This window comes from Pteropus medius, unplaced genomic scaffold, assembly GCF_902729225.1.
Source record: "Pteropus medius unplaced genomic scaffold, Ma_sr-lr_union100, whole genome shotgun sequence".
Taxonomy (NCBI): domain Eukaryota; kingdom Metazoa; phylum Chordata; class Mammalia; order Chiroptera; family Pteropodidae; genus Pteropus; species Pteropus medius.
In genome coordinates, this window is record NW_024347867.1 from 468,240 (window position 1) to 490,978 (window position 22,739).

Sequence of the window (22,739 nt, forward strand, 5' to 3'; positions counted from 1 at the left end):
CACTTTGGTGTACATATGTTATCTTCCCTAGATCAGCTGTCAGCTCCTACAAGGCACAGACAACCCTTGCTCACCCTTGTAGCCCTCAAAGCCTTTAGCACATTGCCTGACATAAACTAAGAGTGCAGTTAGTATGGGCTGGCTGGCTAGAGAGCTGGTTGAATGGCTGTTTAACTGGCTGGATGAAAGTCTCTCAGGAGGTTGGAGTTTGCCTCTCCACCAAGAAACCAGTTTCAGTCTCCACTTCCCCCATTAATGATCACATAGCAGTGGGTCACTAGGGCCCCAAGGGAGAGAAAACATGAATCACCTTATTATCAGAGGAATGAGGGAGGGCAGAGACATCTCTCTTTGTGCAAGGGTCACAGCTATGAGGCTGCAGCATAAACAAAATGGCCTTTACTATCCCTTTGGTCTATGGCTAATCTAAATTACTTTATGATGGAAGGCAATGGGGTTAGCTGAAAACTGTTCAACATGGACCCAGACTCAAGGAGATTTCTAGGAAATTATTTAGATCAAGGCTTTTCTTGCTCAATGAGCCAAAGGGAAAACCAGTCAAAGGCTTTTCTGCTCAATCAGTTGCTCGTTGTCAGATCTGCCCTGGTTTTTCTAGTTGTGGATGAACTTCTAACTCTTTCCATAGAATCTTCCCAGATTGAATGGAAGGAGGACCTCCCAGGCCAGCCTTATCCTAAGATAAAGGGAGCTCTGTGCCCTATTTCCCTCAAAGGCTCTTACATTCCAGTAGCAGACGGGGACAGGAGGGCCACAGCAGTGTGAAGAGCAACAGGCACTCTTACACCTTCTGAGCAGAATCTCAGACCCATGTTGCTGCGGGAAGGGTTTCCGAACTTATGTTCAGACTCTGACACTCTGTGACTTTAGGGAATTTACCTCTCTGGGCCTCCACTTTGTTTTGTGGAAAAAAACCTGTTCCATTGGTGTATTTGGAACATGCAATGAAATTGGTGGTCTGAAAGTGCTTTGGTAGCCAGGTGGTGGGTCATCGGATCCCTAACCAGACTGCTGCCCACTCAGCATAGCAGAGTCAGCAAGTCAACCTCATTTTCCAACCTCCAGTGGCCCCCAGTCGAGGGCACTTGCATTTATGGTGCCAGACCAGAGACATGACCTTTTATTAAACTCCCGTTCAGAAAGCCCTCTCTCTCCACTCTTATTCTCACCCACTGCCGTTTCTTCTAAATGGGCTTGGATGCTGGGGTCCCAATCTCTACATCAAAGAAGGCTTACTTCAGGAATACAATGGTAGTAGTACCCGTTATAACAGACTCCTATGTGCCGAGGCCCACTAGGTCCAGGAGGTGGGTAAGCTGAATCTTGTAGGACCTCATTAATGTCTGTTGCCATAGTTAACATCATTATGAATTAGGCTTTGTTGATTCCAAATGAGGTTAGAACAGGGCCAAATCATTGGCCTCCAAAACTCCCACACCTCCAGAGTTAGGGGAATTGGAACTGAGGTGTCATGACTTATTCAAATGTAAGCTTTGCATCTCCCCAGATGGGACAGTTAGCTGGGCCTAAGCTGGCCAGCTGGCTAGCACAGCAGGAGGGGCAGCTCTAGATGGTATACTCAGTAAATTGGTCCTGCTCTCCCAGATTCCCCTTACAGAAGACCAAGAGAGCCTGTGTATCCCCAATGTTACCTTGCTGGCCTTAAAATGTTTCTCTTAGGCAGTTTAAGGACCTCTGGCAGGCTCTTCCTACTGGCTGTGAATATTATTGGATCAGCAGAGTCCTATTTTGGGAGTCAGGAGACTGGAGCGCTAACACCAGCTGTGTGGTCTTGGGAAAGCCTCTTTACTTACGTGGGCCTTAGTTTCTCCATCTGCCAAATGGGGATTATCAGATCTATTTCACCTTCCTCACAATGATGATTCAGAGAATGAAAGGAATAAACACATAGCAAATTTAGTAACTAACTTAAATGAAACAATTGTTGTAAAAAAGGAGGAGCCCTGGGCAAGATAAAAAATGTTAGTTTCCCTGGAGGGAGCAGGGATGTCTCGCTTTCATAATATCTTCAGAAAAGTCTAGAATTTTCTATCCACCCAGTGGGAAAAAAGACTAGTTTCCATCATACCCTCCCTTTAGCTGAGTTCTCCATCACACATGCCTTGTCTGAGCCCCTTTGAATGAATAAAACAGTTTTTCAATCAACAAATGTTTATTGATCATCTATGTGTGCCCAGCACTCTTACAGATAGTTTTTATCTGTAAGTCTGAAGGATGCATAGAGGTCTAAGATATGGCCCCTACCCTCCAAAAGTTTACAATGCATTGTGTAATCAGATATACACACATGAAAAGATAACTATGCATCAAAATTATGAATGATAAGCATTAAAGAAGTGATTTGTACATTGAGGGAGGGGTAGGAGAGGGATGGAGTGGTCAGAGGAGGCTCAGTGAAGGAGGTGGTGCTGAGCAAGTTCTTCAAGCACAAGGAAGACTTGGCAAAGGGGAGAGGGCCTTCCAGCTTGGGAGAAAAGCTTAAACATAGGCAAGAAAGTAGAAACGTGCAAGGCATGTTAGAGACAATGAATGGACCCTTTCCGCTGGCCCTGAGGTTTGGGAGGGTATACTGGAGTTTGTCAGAACTGGTCGTGCTAAGGCTAGTGAGGAAAATGCCTTTGGTTCGTTTATGACTCCCGCCCCAGGGGAGTATTTTCAGACCTTGCAACTGGGACTGTCTGCTTGAGGACCATTCTCTACTCTCCTACCTCATCTGAAACCCCAGGCAGCAGCTCGGCTATGACTCAGATCAGGGCCATAGAACTTTGGGCCTGATTATTCTATCCTGAAACCCTTGGATGCCTTCTAGAAACTCTGGAATGTCTGGTGAAGGATGGTGGAGGGAATATGAAGGGTGACAGGAGGCCCACCTGGCGTTACAGTCTTTCAGTGTCTCTTTACTGCTCTGTGGGTGCCCCCCCGCCCAGGGCTGGATCTCAGCCTTTGGGCTGATTTTCTATTAGGCCTGAAGATTCTCTGGCAGGGGCGGGGGAGGGGGAGAATGCCTCTCTCTGGCCGAATAGAAACACCTACCAGAGCCACCACACATGTCCACTCAGCTTCTTAGATAGAAAAGTTCTTATTTTTTCTTGTGCAGCATCAAGGAGTGGTATCATTCACAGTCCTCCACAGCTTCCATGCTGTCATCCCCCAGCCAAGGGCCTTCTCTAGAAAAACTAGTTTCCCATTCTTAAGGAAACAATTGTGGAGGGCCTTTAGCCTTGTTGTTTAGCAGGAAGCCAGATCAGGTGCCCCAGAGGGAGGCAGGAGCTTCAGTGAAAGTTGGGGCTGCAGCTTCTGAGGCAGTTCTTCAGCAAAGTCAGTCTGCTGCTGCCTGGAGCTTTCTGCCATACCTTCTTTTCTTGTGCTTTCCTCTAGCCATCGGCTAGATAGTCAACCCACAAGTGTGAAAGAATTCTGGGAAATACCCTGAGCAGTGGTTCTGGTATTTTTAGGTCTTCAGCTACCTTGCCTTCCTCTCATCCTGTATTCAGTTGCTCTCTGTTCACTTGATACAGTGGAATGGCTCTATTTCAGTTCATGCAAGAACCAGTCTGGACACTGGAATCATAACAAGAGTGGGACGGAAGCTCCAGGGCCCATTACTAGCCAATCCGTTTCTTTGGAGGGAGGCTTGAGAAGGAGGTTAGATCCACTCCTTCTTCCCCAATCACCCAGTAATGAACTACAAGCCAACCTCAGTCAGAGGGAGGGTCTTTGATCATAGAAAGGGTCAGTCAGTGAGATGTGATTAGTGGGTTTATGGATGGAGCCCCAGGTAAACTAAAGGGCAGAGGGAAACCTGAATGGTCTTGCTTAGAGTAGAGGGTGGGTTTGGAGTTGAGGGTTGGGGGACTCAGGGTGTGGGGTGGGGGACCAAGGTAAAAGAAACAGAAAGGCTGGCTTGGCAAGCATCTTGACAATTCAACCTGGATGCTGTCACACCAGCTCCCATTTCTGCCTTCTCTTGATCCAGTGGCCAAAGTCAGTCTATCCTCAGCAGCACCTTCTTACATGATTCAGTGGCAATGTCCCTCACCTGTTGGCCCTGGCATGGGGGTTGTGCACCAGTTTTCACAGACCCAGCCACCCGCCTCCAATGATGGCCCCTGGTTCTTCACACATACCCTGTCAAGCTGTAGGAGCTAAACTCATTCTTGACTTTAGGTGGTTGACCAGGCCTTGGAGAGCTCCTAGTGGCAAGAGGCTGGGCCTGGTAGGCATCGTAGTAGTTGGAGCGATTTCCCTGGGGTGAGCAGGAAAAGCAGAGGATGATTCCAGCTACTAGAGAGAACAAGGAGGAAATGATGCCCAAGTAAAGAGCCTCTCCAATCTCAAATTTCATGCTGTCAGGTACCAGTGGGGAATAGAAGTCTTGCAGGATCCCATGAAGATTCCAGGCAACAGGGATGAAGCCTAGGATGCCCCCAAGGATGAAGAAAACTCCGCCCACGACTGCCACTCTGTCCTTGGCTTGGGAGTCCTGGCAGAAAACTGTGCATCTCATGCCCACCACAGAGATAATGCATGCCAAAGAGGAGATTGCACTAGACGTCACCATCATGGCCTGAGCAGCCTGGATGTCAGCGGGCAGGCCTAGGAGGGTGCTGTAGATGTCACACTGGGTGATGCCTGTGCTGTGTGTGGCACACTCCATCCAGAGTCCTTTGGAGAAGCCGACTGCTGTCACAATGCTGGCACCGACATAAGAACTTGTTCGCCAGCTAGGGAGCAACATAGCAACCAGGGTGCCCAACATCCCTAGAAGGCCCAGAATGTAGCCTATAAGTTGGAGGCCAAGAGAGGCCATGGCGGACCTCTCAATAGAAGTGTCTTCAGGGCCTACTCTCTTGTCTTTTGGCTGCAGCTCTTGCTCCTTGGATCCCAGCCTCTATTCCTTCATTTCAGAGTGTCTCTGCTAGGCTGACTTCTCTCCTCCTTACAAGTGTCTGTGGGTGTCCACAAGCAGGTTCAAGAAGGCATCTAGAAGACCTAAAATAATCCATAAACTGGATTAAATATTGACCAGAAGCTTATGAGAAACCAGAAAATGCTGGATGCCTTTTGACCTTTGTTATCTTTAGAAATAACACATGAGAAAGGGGAAAAAAAACTTTGGAAGTAGAGCCAAAATGTCATCACCTCCTGCGTAGGCACATGCCTTAGGCTGGCAGCCAGACAAAACCAGGGGCCAGACAGGTGGCTGCTTTCCGAGAAGGTGGTGATGGCAGTGGCAGTTGTGTTAACTCCAAGTCAGGCTGTTGGCTGGCATAGTTCTGTCTCCAGGGCCTGCTGTTTGGCACATTGCCCAGCAACAATGTCACAGGGCCCCTCAATTGCAGACCGAGGCCAAATTCCAGGAGACTGGATCAGGAAGAACAGGCCCTAGGATACAGCCTTGGACTCCAGGTAATTAGAGGCCTCTTGAATCTCCAAGGGCCTAGAAAGCAGTAATTTAGCCCTGAGTCATCCTGCCCATGGTGAAAATTTACTCCAGGGCAGTTTGGGGCAGGCAACAAATTCTTCTGTCTGCACTCTGAGAGTTCAGGTCCTCTCGGACCTGCCCTACCCCCCTCCATAGGCTGGCCTAAGGCCTCCTTCATGTATAACACACCCAGACAGTTCCCATCTGCTCTCCTAATAGATGCCCCCACCAGCCCTAGGCCTCTCAGATGATGTGGGAAGACTCTGGAGCAGAGGTTGTTTCGGGGCTTGGAGGGAGCCCTGAGGTTCCCTGGGCTCTCTGTTAGGGTGGACAGAGGAAAGGGAAGCTGTTCTAAAATAGAGGGCTTTGTAAGAGGCAAGCATCTAAGCCAATCTTTTGGAATCTGAGAGCTGTCCAGGATTTTGCAGTGTTCAAGGAGCCTCTTCTCTTGCCTCTTCTCAAAACACTAAGGGTTAAAGGCACATTCTTCTCCCCATCCTCTACAGGACCCTCTGGCCTACTACGAGTTGGAGGGTCATCACTACTTTCAACCCACTACAATCTGGCTATTCCATTTTAGCCTTCTTCAAAATTTCTCTTTCCCTACCCATCTCTTAAATGTGAATATTCCTCAGGATTCTACCATTTTCTCAATCAACGCTCTTTCCCTGAACATACTTATCCACACCAATGACTTAATCTCACACCTATTTACTGGCATTCCCAAATTTATATTTCTAGCATAGACCTTCCTCCTGAGCTTCAAGACTACCAGCACAATTACTTATTTAAAATACTCACTTGGAAATATCATAGGCACCTCAAATTATTTTCCCCTCTTTAATTATCCCTCCACCCCACTTCCACCCCTGACCTATGGATGTTGCCCTTTTCCCCTTAAGAACTGGATCTTTGAAGGTGGGGCATCTCCTTCCACATGCTTGTGGCGTGCATCCGGGGCCTGGCACACCTGGGGCCTGGTCTGTGGCTCCGCCTGGGGCGCAAACCCAGGACCTTCTATGTGTAAAGCAGACGTGCTAACCACTATGCTGTGGAGCCACTCCCGGTACCTCAAATTTGATGTGTTGAAAAGAGAACTCATCATCTCTCCTATCACACTCTTCCCCAAACAGTTCTTCCCTGGGTTCCCTAAAGTCACTGAATGATATCTCTAACCATCCTCTTGCACTAGACTAAAATCCTGGGAGTTAATCTTGACACCTCTCTCACGTTTATCCCTCACCTTCTATAGTCACTGTCTCACAAATTCTAGCGCTCGACTCTGCGTCAAATCCATGGTACCCTTCTCTCCATCCCCACTGCTATGTCCCCAGTTCAGGGCTTCATCATCCTCTCTCCTCTGGACTATAGCAGTGAGTTCCCAACTGGTCTTACTTCCAATCTTGCCTCCTCCAATTCATTCTCCATACTGTTGCTAAGGTGATCTTTCAACACTTTAATCTGATCAAGTCACTACTCTACATAAAACATTCCAATGGCTCCCCACCAGCTGAAGGATAAAGCCCAGACTTGCTTGTACTCCATGACCCCTCAAGTTTCATCTCTTGCCATCGCCCTCCTCATGCTCTGTGCTCTTGCTGAACTAAATTACTTTCAGTTCCTCAATCAGATCATGTTGTCTTTTGCTTACAAACCTGAGTACAGGCTGTACCTTCTATGCAGAATGCCTGGCATTCTTCTTCCTCTGTTTAGTGCCTTCTCATCCGTTAGGACCGAGCTCAGATATCTCTTACTTTAGCCTGGATCAAGTGCCCTTCCTTTATGTTCTTACAGTATTTTGTGTTTACTTATCATACTAGTAATAAGAAGAGTAATACTTATGTAGTGTTTCTTATGTGACTATTATAAGCAGTTCACACGTTAACATATTTATTATCACAGCAACACTTTGTGGTACTGAAATCTTTATTGTACAGATGATGAAATTGTTTAAATTTCCTGTTTAAATTCTTATTCTTCACCACTAGTCTGTGAGCTACTTGAAGCCAAGAACTGTATTTTATTAATTTCTGTCTCTCAAGTGCCTTACACAAAAAGTTACCCAGAGCTAATGTTCAAAAATGTCTTCTTAATGAAAAAATAAAAGTGGTAAAGAAGTTTGAGGGATTATAAGATACGGACTTTTTTAATGAGTCAATGATACTTCACTCTAAGGGACCAGACCTGCTCAATGTTAGGAAAGAAAATTGAGAGAAGGTATCAGAGGAAGAAGAAGGGTGGGGGGGAGAGAGAGAGATAGAAAGAGAGAGAGACAGAGACAGAGACAGAGACAGAGACAGAGACAGAGAGACAGACAGACAGGAGAGACAGACAGACAGACAGACAGAGACAGAGAGAGACAGGACAGAGACAGAGACAGACAGACAGACAGAGACAGAGAGGGAAAGACAGAGAGAGAGAGGAAAAGAGAGAAACAGACAGAGTTTTTGGTCTTTTTAACCTAATTCTAAACAATTTGAGGGAAGAAACCTTATATTAAACTTCTGTTGTGACTGCAGCATTGGGCAGGCACATGGTCGATAGTCGCTAGTATTCATCAATGACGGATATGACAATGCAAATGTTGATGAAAAGCAGTGCAGAGCAGGGGCCCATAAACATTTGGTAGAAGGTGGGGAGGGAAATGTAGTTTGAATTTCAGCTCTGTCACTTACTAGTGACGCTGTGCAAGTCCCTTCCAGGCATTGCTTTTCTTATTGCTAACTGGGGCATAATTCTACCTATCCTGATCCTGACTGTGCATATCAGTGGGCCCTTCAGGGCTACTTGGAAGTCCTTATACTTCTCCCTGGTGAGCATCTCCAGGTGACTACTTCAAATTCTTATCACTCTTTTTGAGCCACCCTCCTCCCTATTGGCAACATTCTCTTTGAAGCCAAGATTCTTAAACAAGCCATTTAATATTGATGTCTCTACTTTCTTCCCCCTCCCACTCACTCACTGTTCAACCCTCTGCAGTCTTGCTTCTGCCATTAGCCCTCCACTGAAAATATTCTAAGATTACCAACAATTTCCTTGTCCCAAAATCCGATGGCCATATCTGTGTCATCTCACCTTGTCCCTCTCCTTCACAAAACTGTCTTCTTTGTTTTCTGTAACACCACTACCGGTGTCTTCCCTGCCCCTCAAAATGATTCTCCTAGGTGTCCTTTGTAAGTTCTTCTTCTTCTTCTGCCCACTCTATAAATCTGACTATTCCGCCCAGGATTTCATCTAGACTTCTAGACTTCTTATTCTTCACGTTATCCATGGATGATCTCATCCACTCTGTCTCTATGGCAATAACTCCTGAATCCATACCTCTGGCACAGATCTCTCTCCTGAACTCCAGATTTGCACATTCAACTGCATTTGGAGTGACCCCTCTGAATGTTTTAATGGCACCTCAAACTCAACATTTGCAAACCTGAAACATTTGCCCTCTTCTCTCTCCACCCCCAAAACTATTCCACACATAGCGTTTCCTATTTCAGTGAGACCATCACTCATCCAGCAACCCAAGACAGTCATCCTCGATTCATCAACTTTTCTTGATATATAGTCAATTCTGAAGTCCTATCAGATCTACAGTCAAAATAACTTTTTTCCATCTCCATTGTTTAAACTTTAGTTCAAATGATTCAACTATTATCTTTTGTCCATGTGGAAATCTCATGGGCACCTCAAATTGGTCTCTCTAATTCCACTTCTTCTCCACCTCTGCAATCAACTATCCACCTAGTAGTCAAGGATCTTTCTAAAATGGAAATTAAGTAATAGATGCTTAAAAAAACTTCAGGACCTCTTAATTGCTTTCAGTATGAAGTTCAAACTCTCTAGCCCAGGGACTCAGGAGAATCCTCAATTGTATGACTCCTGCTTTCCTTCCCAGCCTCCAACCTCATAACCTCATATGTGTGCGTGTGCACACAGGATTCAGCTATACCTGAACACATGTACTTCTCTGAATTTGTCTTTTTTTCTGTTTCCAAGCCTTTAAGCATGCTATTCTGCCACCCACTATTTGCCTGACTAATTGCTAGCCATATTTCAGGACTCATCTTCTTCTTGAAATCTTCTTTGGACATCTCTGCTCACCCAGGCTGGGTTAAAAACTTTTCCTTTCTACTTCTTTTCTATATCTGGGCTTTCAGTGAGAGTTGGTGAGCTACCTTGAGGCTTTTGGAGAGAAGACCTCTTGCTTCCCTGAAGAACAGCTCCTGCTTAAGCCTTCTTGGGATGGTGGCAGAAGAGCCCAGCTTGAGTTTCTTATGGGAGTCAACAATGTCTCCAAGAAGATAGCCTCTCTCCAGAGCCACTTCTTACTCAGTAGGAGTAAGTAGGAAACTAGTTTGGAGCAGAGGGAAGCTAGAATAAAACAAAAATGCCATTCATTGAGTTTTGTAACTCTAAAGAGTCTGACTTGGCATAGCTGGGCAGGAGGAAGAACAAGTTATTGGAGCTTATTCAATTGAGAGAAACGGCCCAATGGGGGGCAGCTTTCGGCCAGGGTCAGGAAAGTAAGGGTCGACAAAATATCAAGTGGTTGGTTGATAAGCCAGGCTACATTCTGTTTTTGGTTTTGTGATGAGTAGTAGAGGGTTTAGAGAAAGAGTCCCAGCCTCAGAATCAAACAACCTTGGAAATTTCTATTCGTATGCACTGGCTTTAACATTTTCTTATCAAATGGAAGATGCTAAGGCTAATCATTTTCAAGATAGGCAGTATGGTGTACTGGGAAAGGAGCCTAGGCTTTGGAGTCAGACAAGGGTTTCATTTTACCTCTGCATTCTCTAACTGTGTGGCCTTGGGAGAGTCACTTAAATTCCTTACACTTTAGTTTCTTCATCTAAAATGGGGATTATCCCTGCCTCTTAGTGTGGTCATGGCAGGTAGTAGGTCCTCAACAAATGGTTAACTGTATTCTAAGCATATTGCTGACCTAAAGGGTAGTGTCAAACACACACCAAAATGTGTGTCTCGGTTTTACCTGGAACCTGTTGAGGAAGTTCCCTAACTTCTCCAGTCCCTAGTTTGCTCACCTTTAAGGTTTTGAGCCTCAAATAAGGTAATGGGGACAGGAAGCCACTCTGACAAACGTAGAAGACCAAATAGCTGCAATTAGAAGTAGGCAACTCTACAAGAAACTCTTCTCTTTGAGGGATCCTCCTAAAAGTCAAGTCCTGGTTGCTTTGGAGGAACAGAGAACTGTAGGTCTTGCCAGCTGAACTTGTCTTCTGGGCATAGGGCCAACACACTCCATGGCCCAAGGACTGGGCAAGAAGGCTTCATTTAGGATCCTTACCTAATCTTCCTTACAGGAGGGATTGGAACTGCAGGAGAGGATTAGAGGGGTCAACCCTGACAGCAGCTTCTGAATTAACCCCTTCTTGCCCTGCTAGTCCCCCTCCCCCATTTTTTGCTCCAAGAGTCTTGTGTATGGTACCCTTTTTGTGGAAGCACTTTCATAACATTGAGTGGGACAGGACAGATGGAGTTCTCACACACAAGAAAGTACCTCATGTGGCATCTTGGGGGTGATGGAGTCCACCACAGCGCTGTTCTGCTTGTTAGCCTCATTTCTCCATCCCTTGGTCTCACAGCTCCTCACAGGAATCTGAGACACTTGCTCTCCTCTCCACCTCACCCCCCAGTTGCCAAGGGCTCTAGAACGTGACAAAGCTATTCCTTTGAAGCCCTATTTTCTGGAAAGTTTGTCCTTAGAGCAGTTCAATTTTCCTTCTGCGCCAATTGATTGATGACAGCTCAGGGAACTACAACTGGACTGAGAGATTTTCTAATTGCTTTAAAAAGAAGTTTGTTTGTTTTTTTTCCTTATCATCAAAGTAAAGCACTGTCATTTTAGAAATCTAGAAAATGCAGAAAGGCAGAATTTAGAAAACAGACATTACCTACAATCTCCTCAGCTAAAATGCTGTTAAAGTTTTGTTCCAGGTCTGTTTCAAAGAGGACACTTGAAGAGAATAATGTCTCAGTCCAAAGAATGAATTTCTTTTGTTTTATTGATATATAATTGACATATAATATTGTATCAGTTTTAGATGTGCAAAATAATGATTCAATATATGTATGTATCGTGAAGTGATCACCACAATAAGTTTAGTTAACGCCCATCGCCACATAGTTACAATTTTTTTTTATTTTTCTTATGATGAGAACTTTTAAGATCTACTATCTTGGCAACTTTCAAATATGCAATTACAGTGTTGTTAACTATAGTCACTGTACCATATATTACATCCCCAGGACGAATTTTATAACTAGAAGTTTGTACCATTTGTGCCCCTTCACCCATCTCAGCCACCCACTCCCACCCTATCCTTGCTACTGTCAACCACCAATCCGTTCTCTGTAACTGTGAGCTCTGATTTGTTTTAGATTCCGCATTTAAATGCGAACATACAGTGTATTTCTCTGACTTATTTCACTTGGCGTAATGCCCTCAAGGTCCATCCATGTTGTCCCAAATGGCAGGATTTCCTTCAAAGAAGGGATTCTAATGACAAACTTGCAGACCAGTGGGGAAGAGTTATTTAAGGGCTTGAAGGAGAGACTTTATGACTTTACTCAAAAATCTACCTTCTGCTGAGTCCTTGAGCCTTCATGCTAAGGAAGGCACTGGAACTGGCTGTGAGGGAGCACCCCTTCCAATCTTCCTTAGCCCTTGTAGTTAGACAGAGGAGTAAACTGTAGCTCCTTTCCTACCATCTCATTCCTTTTGCCCTCAAAATCTCTATTCAGAAGTTATTATCTGATTTGGAGAGTGCTTTCTCTGGCCCTGTAGTTTCAAAGGCTGGAAACTTTGTGGTAGCCTTGAGGAAACAAATAATACCAACCCACCTGAATTTTCTCTTCCATGACCTTCCCTCAGAAACCCAAGGTGGCCCAGCCTGGCTGCATCATGGGCCAAATTGATAGCAACTAGGAAGCAAGAGCCCACGTAAGTGATTTTAAAAGGCAGCAAATAAATCAGAATTGAGACACTTACGAAGAAGTTCTTTTGCAGAGCCTTGGAGGAGAAGTGTGGCCCTGGAGAGGATCCTGAAGGGATCCTGAAGGAAGGGAGAAAGGTGCAAGGGGCCCCAGGCTGAGGTGATAAAGGATTTCTAATTGTTAGCAGCAGCTTTGCAAATCCATCTGCAAATCTCAGCGTTGGGTCAGAGACTTATTACAGATCAGAATTAAACCCCTGGAGGCTGTGGAAGATTGAGGTACTTAAAAAAAAGTTTGGTGAGTTTTGTGTTTTTCCTGTCAAAAACTCCTGCTGGGCTTTTGTGTGGTGACCTCTATGAGCTCAAGAGAGGACTTGGGGGGAGAGTAGTGTGGCCCAAAGAGGAATTTGGAACATTTCAGCTATGGGCGTAAGGAGAGGAGGGGGTTCTCTTATGCCCATTAGGTGTTCCTGGCTAGCAGCCTTATAGCCCAGCAGGAAGTAAGCCTCAAAAACACAACCAGTAAACTAGTGCCTTAGCAGTCCTGTACTACTTAAAGCCCCGCAGACCGTTCCACCTAGATTTGTTTTTTAGCAAGCCGCCAAGCTTACCCTACTGCTAAGATTTATCTCAAGGTACAAGGGCAAACCTGTGTATTGTAGGTTCAGATTTTGTTAGATTCAAAGAGCAAGTCTTTACAAGGTAGAGTTGAGGCATTCTTTATAACTATGGGCCTCCTCTTTATACCACACACAGAAGTACCATACTCTGCGTCGTTTCAGTCTCCCATAAGGTCTGTGGTGTGGATTGCAGAGACTGGGTTTCTGCTCCGAATGGAAAAAAAAAAGCTTTCCTGTTTTTTTCTAATTTAAAAAAAAAATACTAGAGGCTATTGCAAAAGATTCAGAAAATGAAGTATGAAGAAAACGATAACACCACCAACAAAAGGTGTAATGTTAATCATTGTTAACATTTTGATGTGCTATAAAATCACATTACACCCTGCAATTCTATAACCTTTTATTATTTCTGAAGAATGTAACGATATAACATTGACACAGTCATATTTCCACATTGATTAAAAAATAGATCTGGATCATTCTCTTATGGCTGCATTGTATTTTATTATATACAAATACAATTTGTTTAACCATTACCTATTAGACATTTTTGTTATTTCCAAGTTTTTCCACTATTATAACTTAGAGTCTTTACACATAATATTGACAAATTCCCAAGAATAGAATAATTAGGGCAAAGAGTATGTATGGTTTAAAGGCTAAAACAACATATTACAGAAGTAGGGCAGCTATGGCCATTTCCAGATGAGAAAGCCTAGACCAAAGAGATGAAATGAATGAGTTACTCAGCATCTCTAGTTGGGCAGTAATAATGAGACCTGGAATCTAGGTCTCAAGGTGTCTTGTTCAGTAAACTTTCCAGTGTATTACACTGGCTCCCTCCTAAGGATTCCTATGTAGAAATGACAAAACTAGTGGCCACAATTCATTGGACGCTTTCTAGGTGTCAGGCACTGTGCTCAGGGTTTTCTATATATTGTCTTATGAACTGCTGCCGAGCCAGGGCATCAATCCTGGACAGCTCTGGAGCTTGGCTCTTCATCATTATGGTCTACCCTGTTTTTGAAGTAATATAAAAGCAAACAGTCAGATTTGTTGCCTAATGTGAATTCAGTGAGGCAAATCAGAAATCATCATCCTTCCCAAGGTGGTCCATACTGTCTTGCAGGTGCAAATGGGGTACTGATCCCTGGCAGTGCTCCCAGGGTGCTTACTCCTTGACAGGCTGAGACAAGCTTAAAGGGAAGCCATGCCTGAGTCAGGCCTGCGGATTCTTTGTGCGTGAAAACAAACAAGACTGAAGGGGTGGGAAGGACAGCAGGCTAATCTTCTAACCAGCTATGTGATCTGGAGCAAATCTTCACATCTTTCTTCAGGCTTCACCCAGCTGACTTCCCAAGGCTGGCCTAATGAATATGAAAGCATTTTGAAAAATAAAAAAAAAAATGCTCTTGAGATGCAAAAATCCTAAATAAGATACTAGTGAACCAAACACAGAAACATATTAAAAAGATTATACACCGGGATCAAGTGGGCTTCATTCCAGAGGCACAGGAATGGTTCAACATACACAAATCGATTAATGTAATACACCACATAAACAAATTAAAAAATAAGAATCATACGATTATATCAATAGATGCAGAAAAAGCCTTCAACAAGATACAGCATGCATTTATGATCAAAACACTTAACGAAATTTGTATGGAAGGAAAGTACCTTAACATAATAAAGGCCATATATGACAAACCCTCAGCCAACATTATACTTAATGGTGGAAAACTAAAAACCTTCCCTCTAAGATCAGGAACAAGGCAAGGCTGTCCACTATCACTACTGTTATTCAATATAACACTGGAAGTCCTAGCAAGTGCAATCAGGCAAGAGAAAGATATAAAAGGCATCCAAATAGGAAACGAAGAAGTCGAACTGTCACTGTTTGCAGATGACATGATTCTCTATATAGAAAACCCTAAAGACTCCACAAAAACACTACCAGAAACAATAAACAAATACAGTAAAGTCGCTAGATACAAATTCAATGGTCAAACATCCATAGCTTTCCTATACTCTAATAACGAAGTGTCAGAAAAAGAAGTGAAAAAAATAATTCCTTTTGCAATTGCAACAAAAAGAATAAAATACCTGGGAATAAATTTAATGAAACAAGTGAAGAACCTATATAATGAAAACTATAAGACCCTATTAAAAGAAATTGAAGAAGATACAAAGAAATGGAAAGATATTCTGTGTTCTTAGATAGGAAGAATCAACATAGTTAAAATGACCTCAATATCTAAAGCATTATACAGATTTAATGCAATCCCCATCAAAATCTCATCGGTATCTTTTAAAGAAATAGAACAAAAAATCATCAGATTTGTTTGGAAGCACAAAAGACCCCAAATTGCCAAAGCCATCCTGAGAAAAAAGAACGAGGCTGGAGGCATCACTCTGCCTGACTTCAAATATACTACAAAGTGACCGTAATCAAAATGTCATGATATTGGCAGCAAAACAGACACACAGGCCAGTGGAACAGAATCGAGAGTCCAGAAGTAAACCCATCTTTATATGGGCAAATAATTTTAGACAAAAACATACAGTGGAGAAAGGAAAGCCTCTTCAATAATAATGCTGGGAAAATTCAAAGGCCACCTGCAAAAGAATGAAACTAGACTGTTGTCTATCACCACATACCAAAATTAACTCAAAATGGATTAAGGACCTGAATATAAGACCTGAAACCATAAAATGCATAGAAGAAAACATAGGAAGTAAACTCAAGGACCTTGCACTTTAGGAAGATTTTATGAATTTGACCTCAAAAGCAAGGGAAGTAAAAATTAAAATAAATGAATGGGACTACATCAAACTAAAAAGCTTCTGCTCAGCAAAGGAAATCATCAACAAGGTAAAAGGAGAACCATCCAAATGGGAAAATATATTTGCAAGCAACACCTCCGATAAGGGCCTAATATCCAAAATACATAAACTCATACAACACAATAACAACGAAAAAACAAATGATCCAATCAAAAAATGGGCAGAGGACCTGAACAGACACTTCTCCCTAGAGGATATACAAATGGCCAACAAATATATGAAAAGATGCTTACCATCGCTAGGTATTAGGGAAATGTAAATCAAAACCACAGTGAGATACCATCTCACACCTGTTAGAATAGCTATAATCAACAGGACAAGCAATAAGAAATGTTGGAGAGGAGGTAGAGAAGAAGTCCCACTGCTGGTGGGACTGCAAATTGGTACAGCCACTATGGAAAACAGTATGGAGTTTCCTCTAAAATCGAAGAATTGATCTACCATATGATCCAATAATCCCTCTACTGGGTATTTACCCCAAAGACTTGAAAACCCATACCCAAAAAGATATTTGCACACCGATATTCATAACAGCATTATTCACAGTGGCCAGGACATGGAAGCAACCGAAGTGTCCTACCATAGATGATTGGATAATGAAGCAGTGGTACATACATACAATGAAATATTACTCAGCCATAAGAAGACATGGAATATTGTCATTTGCCACAATATGGATGGACCTCGAGATAATCATGCTAAGCGAAATAAGCCAGAATGAAAAAGTTGAAAATTACATGGTTTCACTTATATGTGGGATATAAACCTAACAGCAACAAGTGAGCAGGACAAACAAACAGAGACTCATTGACCTGGAATATAGACTAGTGGTTACCAGAGGACTATAGAGTAGTGGTTACTAGTGGGGTTGGTGAGGAGGGGGGAGGTAGACGGTGCAAAGGGAGTCAAATCTAGGAGGATAGAGGGAGGATGAAGTGGGTAAAGGGGATCAAATATATGGTAGCTGAAAGAAACTGGATTTTGGGTGGGAAACACACAATAGAATATACAGATGTCAAATGATAATGTACACCTGAAAATTATATAATTGTATTAACCAATGTTACCCCAACAAGCTAAATTTAAAAAAATGCCATTGAATGCAAGATAGAATTTGTAATAGAGGGACACGTTATCGCTCACAGTGATTCTCTGTATTTGAGAATAGGAAAAAGCAGACTCAGGATCAGGTGCCAGGGAGGATAAGGGTACTATGTTGGCAGGATGTGGTTACCAGACTGGCAATCACTCAAGGATTAGGTTCTAGCACTTTTTCCTACAGATCGGCACTATCGGATCCTGGTGGAATCATGCCAAAGACTATGACTCCACAGTGTTGAACGCTGGAGGCGCCTTAGTAATCCACTAAGACCCCTGCTGAGATCCAGAGAGCCTGCATAGGTGGGCAAATGGAGAGGGGTCTGAAAGAAGGGAGGAAAGAATAGCAGTTAGAGAAAAGCAGTATCTGGTTTAGGAGAGGAGTGAGCAGTGAGAGAATAGAGGGAGGAAAATGAGGGTCTGTGAAAAGATGGATTAGAAAAAGAGAGCAGGAGGAGAGGTAGGAGGGGGGTCTTTGAGGAAGAAAATCTAAGAGAAGTCTGTATAAAGCAAGGTCTTGAGGGAGAGGGAGGAGATGGTGCTATGAAAAAAGGAGTCTGGACGGAGAAATAAGAGAGATTCTAGGGGCAAAGAGGACAGAGATGAGAGGGCTATGGAAGAAGGAGTTAGGGTCTTGGGCAGAGAGAGAATTAGAGGCATTCCATCTCCACTATTCCACCAAAGAAATTTTCACCAAGGTCACAAATGACCCCCATGTCAGCAAATCCAATGGCCACTTTTCAGTCCTTAACTTTCTTGACCTCTATTGCAGCATTCAATGCCAATAACTTTACCCCTCTTGAAATGTTTTCTTCTCTTGGCTTCTGTGATACAACTCTCCCCTCATGTTCCTCTTATCTCTCTGGTTACTTCTTTATTGACTCCACCTTCTCTGCTAGATCCTCAAATATAGGTGTTTCTCAGGAGCTGACCTAGGTCTTCCCTTCTCGCTCTGTATTCCCACTCTTAGAAGTCTCATTTATCTCTCATGGTTTCAATTACCTTTTAATACTCTGATGACTTCTTCATTTTCAACTCAGCCTTTTCTGAAATTCAGACTATTATATACTAACATCTGCGTTTGGATAGCTTAAAAGCATCTCAAACTCAACATGTCCAAAGTTATATCCTTGATTCCCTTGGAACTAAAACCAATTCTCCCTCAGTCTTCTCCATTTGTGAAACCAGTTGTTTAACCCAGAAACCTCAGATTTAGACTTAATTTCACTCTTTTGTTTTTCTCTGGCCCTCCATACCCCATCTCATCTGATGCATAAAACTTTCCAATCCTACCTCCAAAATGTAGTTCTTTCATCTATCTAATGGTTTCTTATGTAAAGATGATACCTCCATTACCATTATCTCTTGAAATTTGTGGTCTCAGGACCGCTTTACACTTCAAAAAATATTTAAGAAACAGCTCGATGTCCTTAAACTAGTGAATGGATAAACTGTGGCATATCTGTACAATGGAATACTACTCAGCAATCAAAAGGAATGTACTATTGGTACAGACAATTACATGAATGAAACTCAAATGTATTATGCTGAGTGAAAGAAGCCAGATTCAAAAGGCTGCTTACTGTATGATTCCAATTATATGACATCTTTGAAATGCCAAAACTATAGGAATGGAGATCAGATTAGTAGTTGCCAGGGTTGGGGTGAGGGAGGGGGTTGGCTACAGTGGTGTGGCACAAGGCATTATGTTGAGTGTTAGGACTGTAAAAGTTGTTGCATAACTACATGTTTTGTCAAAATTCATGAAACTTTACACCCAAGAGAATGAGTTTTATACATCCTTCCACATTTTGTCATACAGAATATTAAAATGATATGTATGCATATTTAAAAATAAATAAATAAAAGGTGTTAGTTAAAAATGAAGATTCCAAAGGTCTTTTATTTTTATGGGTTATATCTATTGATATTTAATATATTAGAAATTAAAATTGATGAATTAAAAAATTATTTCTTAATTTAAAATCACAAAGAAAAACACATTTGTATGTTAAGATAAATAACATAATTATGAAAAAATAACCATTTTCCAAAAATAAAAATTTGCAACAAAAGTGACATATTATCACATTTCTGCAAATTTCTTTAATATTTCTCTGAATAAAAGGTGGCTGAATTCTCATAGCTGCTCTTGTATTCAATTCGTTGCAATATGTTGTTCTGGTTAAAGTATATGAAGAAAATCCAGCCTCGTAAAGAAATGTACTTAGAGATGGGGATTATTTAATAACTTTTTAGGCAGAATTCTAAGGATGACCCCCAAATGACTCTCACCTGTGTATAAATTCTCTCGCCTTTGAGAGTGGGTGTTTATGATGTTTATCACTCTCATGATTATGTTAATTATTTGGCAAAGAGAAATTATCCAGGTGGGCCTAATCTAATCGTGTGAGTCCTTTCAAAGCAGAGTGCTTTTTCTGTCTAGTGGCAGGAAAGGAAGTCCGAGAAATTCAAAGCGTAAGAAGTACTTGACATGTCATTGATGGTTCAAAAATGGAAGTGGCCACATGAGAAGGAATGTGGGCAACTTCTAGGAGTAAAGAGTGACAATTGGATGACCACCAGCAAGGCAACAGAGACCTCAGGCCTACAACTTGAAAGATCTTGATTTTTCTAACATTCTGAGTGAGCTTGGAAGTAGATTCTCCCCCGCCACCCAGAGTCTCCAGATAAGAGCCCAGTCTGGCCAGCAACTTGACTTCAGCTTTGTGAGACCATAAGCAGAGAACTCAGGTGAACCCACCTGAACTTCTGATCTACAGAACTGTGAAATAATAAATGGTGTTGTGTTAAAGTTATTAAGTTTGTAGTAATTTGCTACGGCAACAATAGAAGACTAATATATTGTAGATATTGTTCTTTGGTATTAGATCTAAACTTTACAAGTTGTAGTTTCTTAATGTTTATTTGCAATGTTGAATTTAAAACCATATCAATGAACCTTTTGTACTCTGTGACATTGAAATCCATTGGTCTATCTTGCACTTTGAAAGGATTTGTTATCCATGAATGCATGATTTTGTAACATCATGCATTAGTCATTTGGAAAATATTGGCCCAAGCAATTATATAGATCTTCCAATGGCTGACTCATTTCATGATTATATAGTATAAAAAAAAAACACATTCATTAATATCACTACTAATCTTATCAGAAATGTCTTTAAGGTATTGAGAAAACCTCAAGCTCAAAGTAGCAGATACAGGTTTTCTAAACTTCTACTTTTCTATTTGAAAGCTTAAATTTTATTATTGACAACAAATACTATCAGTCATTTTCCTTGAGATATTAAGATCACTTTATTCATTTTCAACAAAATGTTGGCCAAATACCCAAGTCTGAAAGACCATAGTTTGTCATTCATTCTTTCAATTAAAATAAAATGTTCCATAAAATACTGGTTAGTTTAGCTTTCAGTTCAATCACACAAGCGCTTTGCCTCATGACAAACATTATACTTCAGTATGAAGTAGAAGTGCTTTATACATTCTTCTTTTGTATTCAAAGGAATGATTTAAAAAACTAATAATCTTTACTGTTTCATCAATACATTCTTAAATAAAACTGACATTTCTGCTACCAGGAAGAAATACATTGCTGATGAAGAATAACATGAATATAGTTTGGCGCCACTGCCTTGATCCATGCTAATGTGCCAGCATTTCCGCTCACTCTTACTTTGCTTCATTGGTGCAAATGCCAACACAGTGAAAACGACATATAATGTCTTAGCATTATCATGAAAGTAGTTTTATTTTTTTAATGCAAAAGATTTTATTATTATTATCAGAAAACAATTGTGGTTACTATATGTGATTTGAAGATGTATCATAATAATAATAATAATAATAATAATAATAATAATTATCGTTATTTTAAATTTATTTATTTTAATTAGTTTCAAGGATACAATACATTGGTTAGACATCTATATAGTTTGTAAAACGATTCCCCCAATTGCTCCCTCCCTCCCCTGACCCTCCACCTAGCCGACGTATTAATGCTAATTGCATTCCCTATGCCTTGCTCCCCATCCCCGTGACCATCCATCAGCTACTAATTTGTACTTCTTTAACCCTCACCCCATTCTCCTAGCCCCACAAACTCCATCCCCTCTGTCTGTCACCAAATTGTCCACTATATTTGTGAGTCCGTTTTTGATTAGTTTCTTCTTTTTATTAAAGAAGTCTCAATAACATTTCCTGTAACACTGGCTTGGTGGCGATAAATTCCTTTAGTTTATTTTTTGTCTGGGAAGCTCTTTATCTGTCCTTCAACTCTAAATGATAGCTTTGCTGGATAAATTATTCTTGGTTGTAGGTCCTGGGTCTTCATCCTGTCGAATATTTTTTGCCAAGCCCTTCTGTCCTGCAGAGTTTCTTTTGAGAAATCAGCTGCCAGTCTTATGGGTGTTCTCTTATATGTAATAATTTGTTTTTCTCTTGCTGCTTTTAATATTCTTTCTTTGTATTTAACCTTTGGCATCTTAATGATGATGTGTCTTGGCGTAGGCCTCTTTGGATCCCTGATTTTTGGAATTCTCTGGGCTTCCTGGGGTTTTATGTCCATTTCTTTCACCAGGTTAGGAAAGTTTTCCATTATTATTTCTTCAAACGGCTGTTCAACATCTTGATTTTCTTCAGTTACGCCAATCAGATGGATATTTGGACCCTTAATAGTGTCCCATATGCTCCTTAAATTATTTTTATAGTCTTGACATCTTATCTCTTGCCATTCTGATGGAGTGTCCTTGGCTTTCCCATCCTCTAGATAGGGCATTTGATCCTTTTCTTTATTCACTTTGTTTATTCCATTTAATATACTTCTCATCTCAGATAGTGTGTTCTTCATTTCACACTGGTTCCCTTTTATAATTTCCATTTCCGTTTTTATGTTTTTTATCTCTTCATTGAAGTTCTCTGCACTTCCCAAAAGTTCATTGAGCATCTTTATAACCACCGTTTTGAACTCTGCATCTGTTAGAGTACTTGACTCCATTATATCTGGATCTCTGTTCTCTTCTCTCATATGGTTTTTGCTTCATTGTCTTCCCATTTTGGCTGCCTTCCCATGTCCGTTTCTATGTATTAAGCAAAACTCCCTAAGTATCCCAGTCTTATCAGTGTGGATTTGTGAAGTAGGTGTCCAGTGGCACAGTCCTGAGGGGGGTTTAACCCAAGCGTCCCTCCAGGACCACCTGTTAAGATTCAACAAGCAATCCACAGATGCTGTGCTTATAGTTACCTCAAAAGGCCACACCAGAAACCGAGGCTGCCTCCAGTGTGAGTCTCAGCAAGGAGCGCCTGACTTGCTGAGGACACACATGGATGTGACTTGCGTGGAGCCGTGAATTCGGGAAGGCGGGGTTTCAGGGAATCCTCTGTGCTGAGCGACCTCTGTTACCCCGTCTGATGATGTCTCTGCTATGGAGGCACTGTGCTGTGCTCTGGGAGTGGGGAGGGCTCAACAGTGGACAATGGATATCGCCAGCACTTCTGTATGGAGTGAGTCTCACCTCAGCCTTCACTCTGACAATGTCTCCCTGTAAGTCCCTGGTGCCCCCTGCATGCAGCCCAATCGGCACTGGTTCTCAGAGAGAGCAGGTCAGTCACAGTGAAAATCCGCTCCCAGACACAGCCCCTTTAAGATGTGTCTGCCACTGCTGCTGCCACAGCCTCCATCTCACTCAGCCACTCGAGATGGGGCAGCCTCGAGCCCTCGCCCTGTTCTACCTT

General features: G+C 42.2%; 1 protein-coding gene across 1 annotated transcript; it reads right to left on the reverse strand.

Moving 5' to 3' along the window:
- Positions 1–2,195: 2,195 nt before the first annotated feature.
- CLDN2 (claudin 2) lies at positions 2,196–5,028 on the reverse strand. The gene has a single exon (XM_039878945.1). It carries the CDS (start codon positions 4,847–4,849, stop codon positions 4,157–4,159), a length of 693 nt encoding a protein of 230 aa, XP_039734879.1. The 5' UTR covers positions 4,850–5,028; the 3' UTR covers positions 2,196–4,156.
- Positions 5,029–22,739: the final 17,711 nt, after the last annotated feature.

Bases quoted from the DNA above. Each gene is read 5' to 3' on its own strand.
- CLDN2 (XM_039878945.1), bottom strand. From the start codon at position 4,849: ATGGCCTCTCTTGGCCTCCAACTTATAGGCTACATTCTGGGCCTTCTA.